Source organism: Mauremys reevesii, linkage group 1 (assembly GCF_016161935.1).
Source record: "Mauremys reevesii isolate NIE-2019 linkage group 1, ASM1616193v1, whole genome shotgun sequence".
In the NCBI taxonomy this organism is placed as follows: domain Eukaryota; kingdom Metazoa; phylum Chordata; order Testudines; family Geoemydidae; genus Mauremys; species Mauremys reevesii.
In genome coordinates this window covers 86716200-86731425 of record NC_052623.1, presented here as the reverse complement: position 1 = coordinate 86731425, position 15226 = coordinate 86716200, and the positions used below count along the sequence as shown (strand labels likewise).

Below are 15226 nucleotides of genomic sequence, written 5' to 3'. Positions count from 1 at the left end.
TATTTAACTTGGGAAAATTGGTATTTACTGTAGTAGGTGACCAAGGTAAATTTAAAACGGAAATCAGCATTACGTGCTTTTCATGTTTGTACTAAGTAGTGAAAAGAAATGTCAATATAGTAGTTTTAAGTAATAAAGCATGGAATGAAGGGGAGAATAAGTATAGAAGGCTGGGATTTGTACTCATTTAGCCAGAAATTTACTTGTAATTACATGCTAAATGACATGCGTGAATACTACAAATGTGTAATTCTCTAATGTAAGGTGCAAAATCCAAAAGCAAACATCATAATTAGCAAAACAAAACGTAATGTTTGATTTGCTCTCTCTCATAAGGACAATGAATGCAAAAAAATACAGATGAAATTCAAAGGGAAATGCAAATCAGCTATTAAACATAATGAATTTTATTTTATTTTTTTCAGGAAAGGCTGGAAAGAAGAGTTTTCCCCTGAAGTGTTAGTCCATGATCATTTACCTTTTATGTAGTTTTGAAAGATTAAGAATAATGAGCAATGTGACCAGTTTACATATGCATTTTTTAAAACATTCAGTATAGATACAAAATTGAATATAGCACTAACTTAAGACAACATAAATCTCATTCTTTTAATGTTAGCATTAAAGCAAAGCTCCAATACAAAAAAGAAATAAAATGTTTTTCAAAGAAGCAAAATGTATTGATTACTGGTTGTAACGGAGATTCCAGTTGTAGTAAAGAATTAAGAGGTCTATTCTCCCATTGCGTCAGAATCATAAGTCTCACAGACATTAGTGGTAGTTATGTATGTGTATGAACAGGAGAATGCACCCTTCTAGAGATGATATATTTTAGAGTAATACCACTACTTTTAAGTAAATACTGTCAAGAGCCCATTGTTCCTATTTTTGCTAGTACAGCCTTAACAAATAAAAACACCCATGAAGAAAAAAAATGTTATTTCCAAAGTGACAATAAAAATTTACTCATCAGCTTCATTCTTATGTAACATTGGAGTATTTATTCTAAACAAGCATGGTAAGACAACTATAAAAGCCCTTTTGAGAAATTTAAATAAAACAGATTGTGTTTATATAAACACAAATCTTCTTAAGTAAGATGATCAATGTTACAAACCAAGGAACTAATCTGCAATTGCACCTATGCAGAAGCAGAGGCCCAACTACATGGATCCAATTACAGAATCAGGCCTGATGTCCCAATACTTTCTTGTGAAAGTAGCGCTGTCCCTTTTAATGGGACTTTCCATACGAGTAAGGGTTTTCAGGATCAGGCCCAAATTAGTTATTCAAATCATACTGTGAGAAAACTAAATTGTTCAGATGGACATTTAAAGCTTTTGCCCTCTTTTAGAATTACCCAAAATAAAAAATTATACTTTAACATCCAAATTAGCAAAAAAATAGCGTGTGTATATATACTGTCCATATTAAGATTAAACAAAATTTACAGTGAATGACAAAATACTGTGGTTACAAATATATTTTGACATAATTCCTAAGAAGCAATCTAAACAGTAATCTATGCATAGTTATTTACATAAGAGCTAGAAGGGGTATTTCATTTTTAAATCAATTGATATTTTGGTCAGAGTTTGATAAAAGCCGATCAATAGAGGTTTATAATAATCAGAAGCTGCAAGTTTTAGTAAACTTTATAACAAAAAGGTTGCATGTTGCACAATCATTAGATGAACCTAAATTATATATATATATAAAAAAACCTATAAGTCTGACCTGGTTAATCTGAATCATTTACTGTATCCCATTTTTACTTTCAATTTAACTTCAGGTCAACAAGACAATGGTACATACATGCTATGAGACAACCCGTCACTTAAATCTTTCACAAACAACAAACACAGATTAACCAAGTCTGACTGTACTTAAGCTCTATAATTAGACTGTATGTATGGTTTGTTCTCATTTCAATCCTATCCTTTAGTTAGCACATATTCAAATGTGCAAAAACAAAGGCAATACTTAATATAAATATTTACTAGAATGAACAGAACTGGCACTTAAGCAAAAACCACCCTGTCATTCATTTTAGAAGCTGTATCTTTTCTTCACAAATTTGTCTTCTGTTTTTAGTAGTCCTCCAAGTTAATAAGATAGAAGGTTACCGATCATCTGGAAATTTCACATTGGTAAAGGAAAGGAATGTCTGGTTGATGCAGTCTGGAGATAAAGAAAGAATCATACTTCAGTTCATCAGACTGATTACCTGTAAGCAACACTGATAATTGAGTTAAGATTTACAGCAGGGGGTGAGGGGAGCAGTTTCTTCTGTTATCCTGATTTGGAGAGTAAGTGACAGGATTAAAAAAAACCAACCCTTAACTTTCAAAAATATTCTATAGTTTTTCTCTTGAAAGATGTGTGTATCATGATATTTTAGAGTTGTTAACATTGACAGGTAAGTAACTTTCTGTCCAGGACAATTATTCCTTGTATTAAATTAATAAAATTTATTCATTTATGCTTGTTGGCATTTGCTTTGAATGTATTATTTCAATTTAATACTTAAAACATTTGAACAAATATAAACTCTCTCCAGCTCTTGAAGAGCTTTTTTTCCCCCCACAGTCGTCACTGTGATGAGGTCAGAAGTCTGGGGACCAACCGAGCAGCCACTGAAGTCAATGAGTTGACGTCAGCGGATGCTGCATAAATCCCGTCTTCCATCCTATACCAGATTTCAATCCATCACCAAACCATCACAGTTTCTCCTAGTTCTTCCTCAAAGCCACTGTGTTCAGATACAATGTATGCAGTTAATTTTTAGTACTCCTGAGTTTTAAAAGTTTTATGCCTGCACATATATTTTATTCATCACCATAACTTAATTATTTAGGAAATAGATACTAGAGGTTTTCATGCAGTGTTTACTAAACTTTTCCTTACTATGTAGAGGCCACTGTACTGCTCAGAAAATGAAAGAGATGTTATTGCTATGAAAAGAATAAAATACTGCAGTGTGGACACCACTAACTCAGGCTGATCTTTAAATGCCATATATTTCTTTATTATTAAGAGTTTACCTTACTGCATAGTTTTGACAAAATGGCACAAAGTAAAAACACAGTACATTGCAATTTCGCGCACTTAGATTTATTTCTTGATCAAGATCTGTAAAGCACAGCACAAGTAATTATTTCCCATATTTTATCTGTAGGTGTCTAAGTGGATGTCACCATCTTAAATAAAAGACCCAACATTTCTAGACTAAATGTCTCAGTTTTTATTCCCCCAGACTTCCAATACTGTGTTGCTGGTTACTTCATACTGATCCTGCGGCCAATCTTGAAAAAAAAAGTTAAGAAAAATAATCTTTATTAAGTTAAATATAATTTCTAAATGAAATCAAATTAAAAACCAATACCAAACATTTCAAGTTGTTCATGAAATAAGGAAAATGCTACAATAGTTACTTATGGACATGAAGATAGTATTTAGTAATGCTAAAGGCAAAGGTGTCTCCCTGTAAAAGATCTACCTAATGGATAAAAAGTCTCCAGGAGCATAAAAGTGGGCATGTGTCAAACTGATTAGTCAGCTAACTTAAGGTTATACAGAGTACACTGTGAGATACATAATAAAAATCATGGCTCACAACTGGCTTAAAACAGTCATGTACAGAGTCAATCATGTCAATCAAATTTAATATTGAGATCGCCAGTAAGGAAGCATTGATCTGACTGATGAGCCAAATCAGTTCACATTTGCTAATGCCTCTATCCTGATTAGCTGTAGATTGATTATGCAAGATGAACAATTTTCACTTTAATTTCTAAGTTTGTTTTAGTTTTAGAATCCTAGTTTCAAAAGAAAACAATAGTTTGACTTTCAAAATGTAGAGTTATAAAAAGCATCATACTTCTGAAGTACTTTCAGAAGGCATGGCACAATTCTTTTTTTGCTGACCAAGATTTAATGTTCCTTGAAATAAATCTTGATTTCAGCTTCTTTGTGCTCAGCATTTATCTCTAGAGCATTGGTTCTCAACCTATTTATCATTGTGGGCCACATGCAATACTACCTGTATGGCCCCAGGGATGTCATGTGGGCTGCAGCTGTGTGCTGATTGGGCCGCAGGTTGAGAACCACTGCTCTAGAGACACAAGTTTTAATATTAAATATTTACAAAAATGCTTACCTCTAATACAAGAAGAAAAATCTTGTTCTATGAGCGGCTGCCATGCTTTCAGACATGTTTCTGACTTTAAGGTAATTGACAAACCCTCGGAAGAACAGGAGGAGACCTGAAAACATTTAAAATACACATCATGAGAAGTGCTAATGTACTTAGATTATTAGCTGCATTAAAATAATGTAAGAAGTCAGTATTATTTGTATAACCCTGATCTTCCACAAATCAACTCATGAGCTGAGAGTCTCAAAAGTAGTGTCTCAGCCCATTATATCTAGATATACAGATTATATAAATATGATAGTTCTAACATCAGGAAAGAATTTAAAATGTATTTCAGGGTTTTAGATTACTAACCATGTAAAGTATCAACATACAAAACAATTTTTTTCACGTACACAAAGAATGTTTGCAATACAATTTTACAGCATTGCTCTATGTGTCTTCCTTTTTTTTTTTAAATATAGCTTTTAACTCAGAACAATAAAACTGCTGCTGTATCAGAAGAGCATCTGAATTCTAAAACATAACCAGAAATATATAGATGATGTAGGAGAGTAAATGTACTTCCAGCCAAATAAATAAATAAAATGCTCTAGCAGGAAGATACTAAATGGCAGTAGCTGACTGCTTGATGTTTGGACGGGTGAAGTTTTTTGGCTGGCTAAAAGAAGAGGCAGAGTGTTGACTGATTAACACAAGATTTGTTGAGCATTAGTTGTAAACACATGATTTTTCGGTGCAAGTCATTTAGAAATTAACACCACACTTTCTCTAAATTATTAGAGCTGAAAGATGAGGGAGTTACTTATAACAGTAGGTACAAACTGGTCAGGTGAAAGTTATTTTTCAAGTTTCAATGCATAATTAGATGAACTCACTTTCATATGATGTTGATGACAATTTAGCAATTCAATGATAGACTGGACATTTTTTGACTAAAAAGACTATCAAGGAGTATAAGGCAGGTAGTATGGCCTAGGGGATAAACTATACTGGGACTCAGGAAACCTTGGTTCTATTCCCAGCTCTGCTACTGCCCTGCTGGGTGACCTTGGGCAACTCACTTTACCGCCCTGTGCTTCAATTTCCCCATCTATAAGATGTGGATAAAGGAGATAAGTAAAACATTTTGAAATCTACTGATGAAAGGGGCTATTTAAGAGCTAGGTGGTATTATTTATTATTATTACAGTAAATACTGAAAAAAATAGCTGTAGAAGGTACATCACACTTCATGATTCTGGTTTTAAAGCAGTCTCTAACTTTTAGGCATTAAGAGGACACTAATACTACATCTGCCGATTGTGAGGGTTTTTTTTGTTTGTTTGTTTGTTTTTGCACTTTCTGGCCAATGGACTAGATGGATTCTGGGTCTGATCTAGCACAGCAACTCCTATGTTCAAGTTGACGGTGCCCCTTTAGGGCTAGCAAGCTTCTTTTAGAATACTGAAAAATTAATTTTACCAGCCCATGTGTACATTTCTCACTAGTACAGCTAAGCTTATATAGAGCAAGTCTACACTATAAAATTAAGTCAACCTAAGTTACGTCGACATACAGCCAGCAAGGTAATCCAATCTATTTTACACATCCACACTATGCCTTGTGTTAGTGGTGCACATTCTCACCAGGAATGTTTGTACCAATTTAACTGCTAGTGTTGGGCATTGTGGGAGTGTTTCTGAAAGGCATCAGTCGATGTAAGCAACACGGTGTCTACACTAACACTGTGTCGACACAAACTACATCAACTTAAGCGCTATGTCTCTTGCAGAGGTGGAGTTATTACGTTGGTGTTGTGGGAGAGTTACATTGGTCGGAGCTACATTTAGTGTAGTAGATGCTTACAAAGTTAGGTTGACATAAGCTGCCTTAGGTCAACCCTAACTCTGTAGTATAGACCAGACCATAATTAGAGCTGTATGCTCATCTGAGGACTGAATATTTTACATTTGTCTTGAAGTTTATATACCAATGGATCCCAAACTTTTGTGTTAGTCAAAACCACTTCTTGCTCTGGGAATGGCACACTTTCTCCCCTCCTCTGTATACCAACAGGCTATGTCCCAAAGCAGTTACTGTAATTGCCCTGCTTTTGTTCATTCCCCCCTCCCCCACTATCCATGCCTAGGACTTCTGTTTCCTTCTCACTGATTTCTTTCCTGTGTCCCCCCCCCCGCCCTGCCAAACCAATCAACTCTTGCTTTTTGTTGTGTAGAAATCACCCTACTAAAAAAAGTAAACTCATTTACCCAGCCACCACCAAATGGTGCTAGGGGCCAGGGAAAGTTTTGCAGATTGTTGACTTTGAGAGTAGAGTTATGTGAATAACTTGTTTTTTGGTTCATTGGCAGTTCCAAAAACCTCTGGAAAAAATTAATTTCAGAACAACCCAAATCCAAAGTTTTCCTGAGTGTTCAGCAAATAGAAAAAAAGTTTAGGGTCAAATTAAACATTTGTTTGACCTGAAATTAAATGTTTCATTTCTGGGCATTTTTAACCCTTTAAAACAAAAAGGAAATTTGGAAACAAAGGGCTAAATTCACAAGGGAACATTTACAAGACTGAGTAGGTAGGGATGCCCTCCACATGCCTAATAACCCAGTGATCAGGGCACCCACCTGGGATGTGGAAGATCCAGATTCAAATTCCCATTCTAGAGCACGGATTTGAACCCAAGTCTCCCACCTCCCGGGTGAGTGCCCTAACCACCAGACTATTCTGTGGTGGTGTCTCTCTCTCCCATTGCAGCTGTTCTGCTTTGTATAAACTAAGTATTCACTCGAGCAGGGATTGGAACCTAGGTGTCTCCCCACCAATCCCTAAAGCGTGTACCTTGTTAACTGAACTAAAAACAATCATTCTCACTTACTCTTTCTGGTCCAATGAACATTTAATTTTTTTCAACTGAAACAATTCACCAAAATCAACATGAATTCTTGAAATATTTCGGTTGATATGATTCTGCATTTTTCGGTGAAAAAAAGTTTTAGCCAAAACATTTCACCCAGCTCTACCTAAGATCAGGTCATATGTTTTTGTGACTAAGTTGAATGCTGTGGGAACAGAGAAGTGAAGTTTAGACTGGCATTCTACTGCATGAACCTGCAACCATGAACACAAACTGCTTCCATGTCCAGCTGTGGGGGTTGTGCAAGAACAGGAAGGGAGGGCAGGTGGCTTTCAAGGAGCCACAACTGAAAGCTTTTTTTTTTTTGCACAGCATGTATATTGAGCAGCAGATCCAAGCTCAATCAACGTTCTGTATTTCTCCCAATTGGGAAACGTAGCCAGCAGTGAATATTTGGGGGAGGGGGGGAGAAGTGGTTTGAAGTGAAACAAAGCAATTCTTTAAAAAAAATTAGTATTCTTTTTTTCCCAGTGTGTTTACTTTGTGCATTTGACAGTACTTCGTGAGCAGCCAGTCTGACTCTTTTGTGGGTAGTACACCCCTCTCTCCAGACCCTAAAAAAAGAGAAGTATGCATGGAGCAGGCGTCTAAACCATGAAAAAAAGAGAAGGGAGATGAATGAGCCTGAGCATGTTTGATGGTGCTACTCAAAGTATTGTCCAAAAGATCCTTCTGAATATAAGCAGGACAGCAGAAAAACTTTCAGTTGTTTTTCCTTTTTTTAAAGGATTTTAAAAGAAAAAGGACAGATCATGTCCTTTAAATGGTGTTCCAACCAGAAAGTTTTGTTTTTTTTAAAGTAGTAATAAATAAAGTAAAAATAAAAATAAAAATGTCTATGTCCCTTCAAGCTCACAGTATTCTTTTCCATGTTCTGTTAAGAATCTCTACTTGACAAAAATTACAGGGTCAGAATGCAGTCAATGTAATACATAGCCCAAGGTATTAAAAGACTGTAATTTTAAAATATTCACAAAAATTAATGTTTGGACTGACATAGCTATCTTTAGAAAGTGTGAATTCTAATTATTCAATACATCTAAATGCCAGGTAGTGCCTTTCATCCCAAAAGGATTCCAAAAATTATTATAAATTAAGGTCAACATTTTCAAACTTGAAACTGTAGTTAAGCTTCTTAATTTGTATCTGGCATCTAAACAAAAGTGGCCTGATTTTTTTGTGTGTGTGTGTGGAGGTCCTGAGTACCCACAAGATGTTACTGAAATTAATGGGAGTTGCAGGTGCACAGAACCTCTGAAAAGCACCCTCCTCTTATATAGGTGGAAAAGATGAGTTAAAAGTCCTTACTTTAGGAACCCACCTTTAAAAATTTTGACCTAAAATTATTTTATATGTATGCAAGGAATCATTTCATCCACTGCTGAAATGCAGTCACCTCTGGCATAAAACATTAAAGCTATTTAAAGACCTGTTGCTAAGAGATTTTCAGCAATTGCAATTCCCATTGATTTCTGGCCCCAACAGCACACCGCAACAGAACAAAAGCAAGTTGAGGATAAAAAGTGAAGAATACCCCTCACAGCTAACAAAGTGAAAGGGGAAATGTTAAGTTGCTAGAGTGTTCCAAGGATCTTTAATGATCATAAACAGTCAATATCTGGGTTCTACATCTCGCCCAACAGCGTAAGGCCCCTAACATACTGTTGCTGGGTCCCTTACATCTCAGAGGAAAGAGTGCCACCTACTGATTCAGCAACATCACATTTTAATGCATTTCTCCAGTTAGAAAATGGCAGGAATTAAAATAAATTAATGGTATAGACTGAACTCTCACATAAGGAAAAAGCTACAATGGTAGTAAGTTTATACAGCATAATTATTTAACTAAAGCAGAGACAAAGGAGCAAAAATTAGAAATCTATGAAAACTTCTCAAAAGTCTGTTTAGCTTCATGCTCAAGAACAGACTGAACAAAAGTACTGTGAAGAAGAAGCATGACGCCTTCCCCCTTGCCTGACTGAGTAATGATTAATGTAATATGTATTTCAAAGGCAAAAAAAAGGATACTTTAATGACTCAGAGTGATTTTGGACGGTAGTATCTGTCATATCCCTTAAAATCTTCTGAGAACTTTAATGACTGAATATGTACAAGTTACACATGTAGATATTGAAAATTAACGCCTATAGCTACCATGTCTAATTTAAGTTTATAGTTTTAACTGTAACTCTATACTCTTATCAGCCATGTTTGTTTATTTTTGTTTTAAAACACAAGTTACAAATCACAGGCATCTGCATAATTATAATATTTCCAGCATAGAACTCTGAACTGAAGATCAATAGAGCAATCAGAAATTCACACAGGAATAGGACGGCAACAAAGACTTTGCTTTCACCAATGGGAAAAAAGTACAAAAGACGATTTTTAATAGATGGAGAAAAAAACACACAGCTTTCTAGTATTTACTGTAATGTTTTGATTTTTTAAACATATACCCAACTCATCTTTAAGAAATTCTCCATCAAAATAAGATTTTTGAATTATAAAAAAAAACTTACCAAGTACAAGAAATATCCACCAAAGCCAGTACTGTCCATTGAAATATCCAGTAAAGTAGTCTGAGAACTAAAACAGACAAGGATTAACCACAGTAATACACAATATAAATTACATTTAATATTTTAAATGCATCTAGGACAAAAGAAAAAACAGTGAACTAGCACATTTAAATATAAAAAAATGCATTTGAGTAGAAAAGCAAACGAGTATTTTGAGAAGCTGTAAAATATACAAATCGCTTCAGTGTTGTGTTTTTCAACCAAAGGATTTTCAAGCTCTCGTGAAAAAAATATCTTATTACCCATTTGAATCATCTGACATTTTCTATTATAATGAATTACTGTCAGCTCTTTCAGTGTCTGCCATCCCAAACACACTACAGCAGCCTGCTGCTTTAGATATTAACACTAAAAGCCACATTAGTTTAATCTTATCAGACAGGGATGTTCTGCTGACCCTTCAAAAGAAGAGCTTTTGACCTTCTGTACAACCCCTACTGTTAATCGCTGCCAAGAATACCAGTCCCATAAAGACCCCCAACTCATTAAAAAGTCTTTTCATTTTCAAACTAGATGCTCCACCATTCAGTTCCCAGCAGTGAACTGAACACAGCTAAATGAACCTTGAAGTGGCATTTCAACTGTTCCTGTTAGTGACTATGGTAGACAGTCTTGTCCTCTCTGTGATGTGGGAATATGAACAGGCAGCTGGAGGGCAGGGTGTGATGGTATTGGAGACCGGTATCTTTTCCTTTACCAGACTGCATGCTTCACTGATAAAAAAGGCTCATCAAATGCCTCCAGAGCTTACTTCAGATCTCTCGCTACTCCTACTTCCAACTCTAACTCTTCTCTAAAAACTATTAAAAACGAACAAAAATAATTTGTTTAGTTGTAGTTCAATAATTTTCTGTACATTTCCTGTCCTACCACTACTCAGCATGTTGTGACAATATGCATCAAGAGTTTGCCTATATAGACATTTCCAGCACATTTTGTAAAATAGCTAATTAATGTTTAAGTCCAGACATCACTTATACTAAAATGAAGATATGTGCTCAGATCCTCACTTGAAGTAAATCAATGGAGTTCTTCTATAGATTTAGACGAGTGAGGATTTAGTTTATGATTTTCATTAATATTTTTTTCAGAGTAAAAATAATTTTCATTCTTTAAAGTTAATTACAAAAGGTTTCTGTTTCTAACAGCATTCACTCACTCCAAGAAAAAAACATTAAAAAAAAAAATCAAGAGAAGAGTCAGAGTCAGTGTTGGAATTGGGCGTTGATAACTGAAACCGTTATAGAAGTGTCTCAAATCCATATCTCATGGATTCCTAGATGGTTAGCATCAGTTGCTTCAGACACACAGAATCATACAAATGCAGGTTGGAAGGGACCTTAGGAGGTCACAAATCCAACCCTCTGCACTGAGGCAGGACCAAGTAAACAGACCATTCATATGCAAGAAACCCAATAGTAGGCTTATTTTGAATAGTCTCAGGAGATCCTCCTAATTTCTAACAAGGGTGAGATTCTGAAACACACACACACACACACACACACACACACCATCCTGGCCTTTGTACACTAGGTAAAAAGGACCAAAGCAGCGTAAAAGGACTCAAAGTCCCGAATCAGCAAAGAGAAAATTCCCCTGGCACAGAAAGTGAGGGAACAGCTATAGGCTGTCTTTCTCAGAAGCCGCTCAGAAGTACTGGAGAGGAGGCATGGCTGGGAGGGGTAGGACATATTAGGGAGAGGCCACAGCATATAGTGCTACAGAGATTCTTGGCAATGATGCTGCATTCAAGGCAGCCAAATAAGGTTGTCATAAATTAGACAACCCTCCAGGGCTGAATTACATCAATAGCTGCTGCAGCCCCTGGAACAGCCCAGAACTGGGAGGGCACAAAAGATGGCTTAATGCCTTAGCCTCCACCTTCCTTGGATTGGGCTGAAAGTTCTGTGCTGTGCCTCTAAAGAGGTGCTGCAGTTTCACAGATTCATAGAGTTTAAGCCCAGAATTGACTATTAGGTCATCTAGTCTGCCCTGCACATCACAAAATGTTAAATTGCTCCCAGTTAACCCCGCATCAAGCCTGGTAACTTGTGCTGTGCTAAAGCGCATCCCCCAGAACGGCATCCAGAGAAGACATCAAGAGAAGGAGAATCTCTCATTTCCTTTGGTAGTTTGCTCCAGTGGTGAATAATCCTCACTGTTAAAAACGTGCCTTTTTTCCTATTTTAAATTTGTCTGGCTTCAGCTTCCAGCTTCTTGTAGTGGGAAAAGGCATAACATTAGAAAGACCTTTCATAGGTGTCATTTTCTCCCCATGAAGATATTTATACACTAATCAAGGTACCTCTCAATCTTCTTTTTGATAAACTAAAGAGATTGAGCTCTAAGTCTCTCATGGTAAGGCATTTTCTCCAGTCCATAAATCATTTTTTGCAGCTCTTTTTTGCACACACTTGAATTTTTCAAAATCCTTTTTAAAAAAGTTAACAGAACTGGATACAGTATTCCAGTATCATTCTAGCTATTCTTGTTATCCATATAAAACATCCAAATCTTTTTTGAATCTTGACAAATTATTGGCTTCAACAGCATGGTAATGAGTTCCATAGTTTTTTTTTTTATTTATTTTTTTAAAGTGTTCGTTTAATTTTAAATTTTTCACTTTTCAGTTTCATTTAATGCCTCCTTGGTCTTGTATTACCTCCTCTTTATTATTCATTATTTTATATACTTTACCATATTGTCTCCTCTTAGTCTATTCTCTTCTAATATAAATAATCAATGGGGGAAATCTAAAAAGACAGACATATAAGCAAGTATCCTAGTGGGAAAACAAAGGTCTGCCAGTGGAGTCACTGTGTTGACAGATTTGGGGAATGTCACAGAAAACGGCATTGGAGCTATTCAGAAAGGGGACAGAGCCTTAAGATGCCTTCACCTCCCAAAAGATCAAAGGAGGCCCTGAACCATTTTAAAAAGTCCTCTATTATATTCTACATAGGCTCTTGTACAGATAGATTTGATGGCAGATAAGAACCTAAACTTATTATGCACCTTTACACAAAAAAAATCAAATAATCTTTCACAGTTGAATCCTTTTTGACAGAAATAGGCACGTAACAAGGTAAAACTATTACAGCAGATAAAAAGTAACAACATTCAAGAATCTACATATTAGAAGACAGTAAAAGCTGTTAAGAGAATTAAAACAATCCAGTTCACTGACAAAATGTTGCAATTTCCACATTAGTAAATATTTATTGCATTAACTTAAAATATTAGAACATGTAATAAAAGTCAATACATCAGTTTAAACTGTATTTAAAGAAACTAGACACCATGAATCATTTTTTCTAGTTTCATTCCGTAAAGACATAGGCACAAAATATCCATCAAGAACCTTACCCGTACAATGAGAATCCATTTGATCAGCGATAGGCCAAATCCACAGATTGCACCATACCTTCCTGCTATGGTGTTAGTTATACAGAAGGATAAACAAAATCCAATCCAGTTGAAAATAAATGCCACTAAGACCAAGAGAAACAGTAGTTGTGTTAGTGACAGTTCACTCGTTTAGCCATATAAAATATAACTAATTTACTTTAATGTACTAATAAGCAAGTATATTTATAAAAGATTATTGATCCCTATTACTATTTCAGATAATAAAATAGTATCCTTCAGAAATTTAGGTGTATATACACATCTTAAAAAGTACACTAGTTAATATCCATCAACCAGCTATTTTAAAACAGAGAAGAAAACCAAATAAAAGTAGATTCCCTCTTTAAAAAAGTGTTATATCCTCCACAGAACTTTGACTGGAAGCTATAGAACCACAGGAATGATCAAATAAGCACTATGAATTAGATAAATACATGAAGTGATACATTTGTCTTAATCTTGCTACGCTTTTCATAGCTCTAACAATAAGGAAAACTCAATTACAAACACTTGAGTGATTCTATGCAGAGATTTGCCTAGTCTGGATAAAAAATTATATTTATTTTGCACTATAAATTGATAGGATGAAAAAAGATCTATTGGGAGGCTGACACATTACAAAAACAGGACTCTGATCACCATGATTTGGTATCAATGAAATCTGATACCAGGACTTGGTGGTATAATACAATCTGCAATATATTATTCAGGTAAATGGGATACATTTTGATAACATCTCTTATTTTCATGGGAAGTCAAACAAATACCACTGTGCTTAAAATTTTCCATACTGCTCTCACTAACAGACCAATCTCATTCTTCATCCAAGTTCTCAATGATTGGCCTTTTACATTTTTAGCAGCAGTCAGCAAGTGAGAATGATCGTGTCTGTGCGGACATCAGCTTGTATGTGATGGACAATGTGCACGAATTCTCAGTAAAATGGTCTCCAAGCCGTGGGAGTAACTGGAAGCTTTTTGCCTTTTTCTTTTCTTAAAGAGACCAGAACACTTAGAGAGGAGTAGGACAAGAAAGATTAAAGAGTTCTGGAGTGGATGAGACAATAGGAAACTGAAGAGATCAAAGGGTATTGGCTACACTGCAGTTGAGAGCATAATTTCTGAGCCTGGTAGACAGATACATGCAACCTCTGCTCAAGCTTGTGTGTGAAAAAGAACAGTGCGGATGCTGCAGCATAAGCTATTTGCCTGAGTACAAACCTGCCTAAGTCCATGGGTACGTACCTGGGTGGGTAGCCTGTGTCACTGCCTGCTCTGCAGCATCCTTGTAACTATTTTAGCATGTTAGTGCAAACAAAAGTAGTACATATCTGTCTACCTGGGCTGGGAGGCATGGCCCTATCTGCAGCGCAGACATTCTGTGTCTTACTTCCTGATTCATCAACCACCTGGGAGACACTACAGAGGCTAAGTTGGTCCGCCAGAATGCTTGCTTAGCTTAAAGAAAGGGAGATCAGTAAAATCTCCTTACAAATATCTAGCTGTAAGCTTCAATGACTTAGCCATACAGGGCTGATGTGAGCTGAGTTTGTCCCCTCCTGATTACTGTCTAGTACATTTATATTCCAAAGGGAGCTGTCTTTCAGTAGTCAGAATTTCTAGCCATAAATGAAATCCAGTGTAAAACAATATACTTTTCACTGTAACTTAGCTGACTGGAGCTACAGTTAATGTTAGTCAGAAAAGCAGCACTTCAAATGCTTGGTTTCTGGATATTTGAATACACTGGAGGTAATTGCATACTTTTTTTCCCCCTACTTTTAGTCCCCCCAACACCAATGTTCGAGATATACAGTAGCCCAAGATCCAGGAAGGGTCTGTGACCTTGGCCCGCCCTTTCCATAAGGCAGGTCCTTGCACCCCCCAGTCCAGGGTTAGATTAAGGTCTCTGTGCTCAGGAGTCCCTGCCTTCCCCAACACTGAGACGCCTCAGGGGGCTCTTTCCCTCTCCAGTCCCCTCTTAATATTTGCTCCTCCTCCCCTCAAAACAGATTCAGTGGCAAAACTGACTCCTGTCCCGTAAGGGTTAAAGCAACCTCCTGCATAGGGACAACAGGCAAGGAGTACTCTCTGCCCTGAACAGGTCATGATCACAAGGCAAAGCTGAGTTGATGAGCTGCAGGTGCTATCTTTGTTAAAGACAATCCTT

At 36.3% G+C, this 15226-nt stretch overlaps 1 protein-coding gene across 6 annotated transcripts in view; it reads right to left on the bottom strand.

Moving 5' to 3' along the window:
- Positions 1 to 595: 595 nt before the first annotated feature.
- The window catches only part of NDFIP2 (Nedd4 family interacting protein 2), a 69877-nt gene continuing 55246 nt past the window's right edge, over positions 596 to 15226 (bottom strand). For 5 of the 6 annotated variants that reach the window (XM_039510753.1, XM_039510796.1, XM_039510779.1 and 2 more), the window contains 4 exons: positions 13016 to 13140; positions 9590 to 9656; positions 4160 to 4265; positions 596 to 2181 (listed from right to left, as the gene is read on the bottom strand). In XM_039510753.1, the coding sequence (XP_039366687.1) occupies positions 4162 to 4265; positions 9590 to 9656; positions 13016 to 13140 (296 nt within the window). In that variant the 3' untranslated portion in view covers positions 596 to 2181; positions 4160 to 4161. Of the gene's footprint in view, positions 2182 to 3012; positions 3306 to 4159; positions 4266 to 9589; positions 9657 to 13015; positions 13141 to 15226 lie in introns of those variants that run through there. The other variant, XM_039510761.1, reaches the window with a different exon arrangement.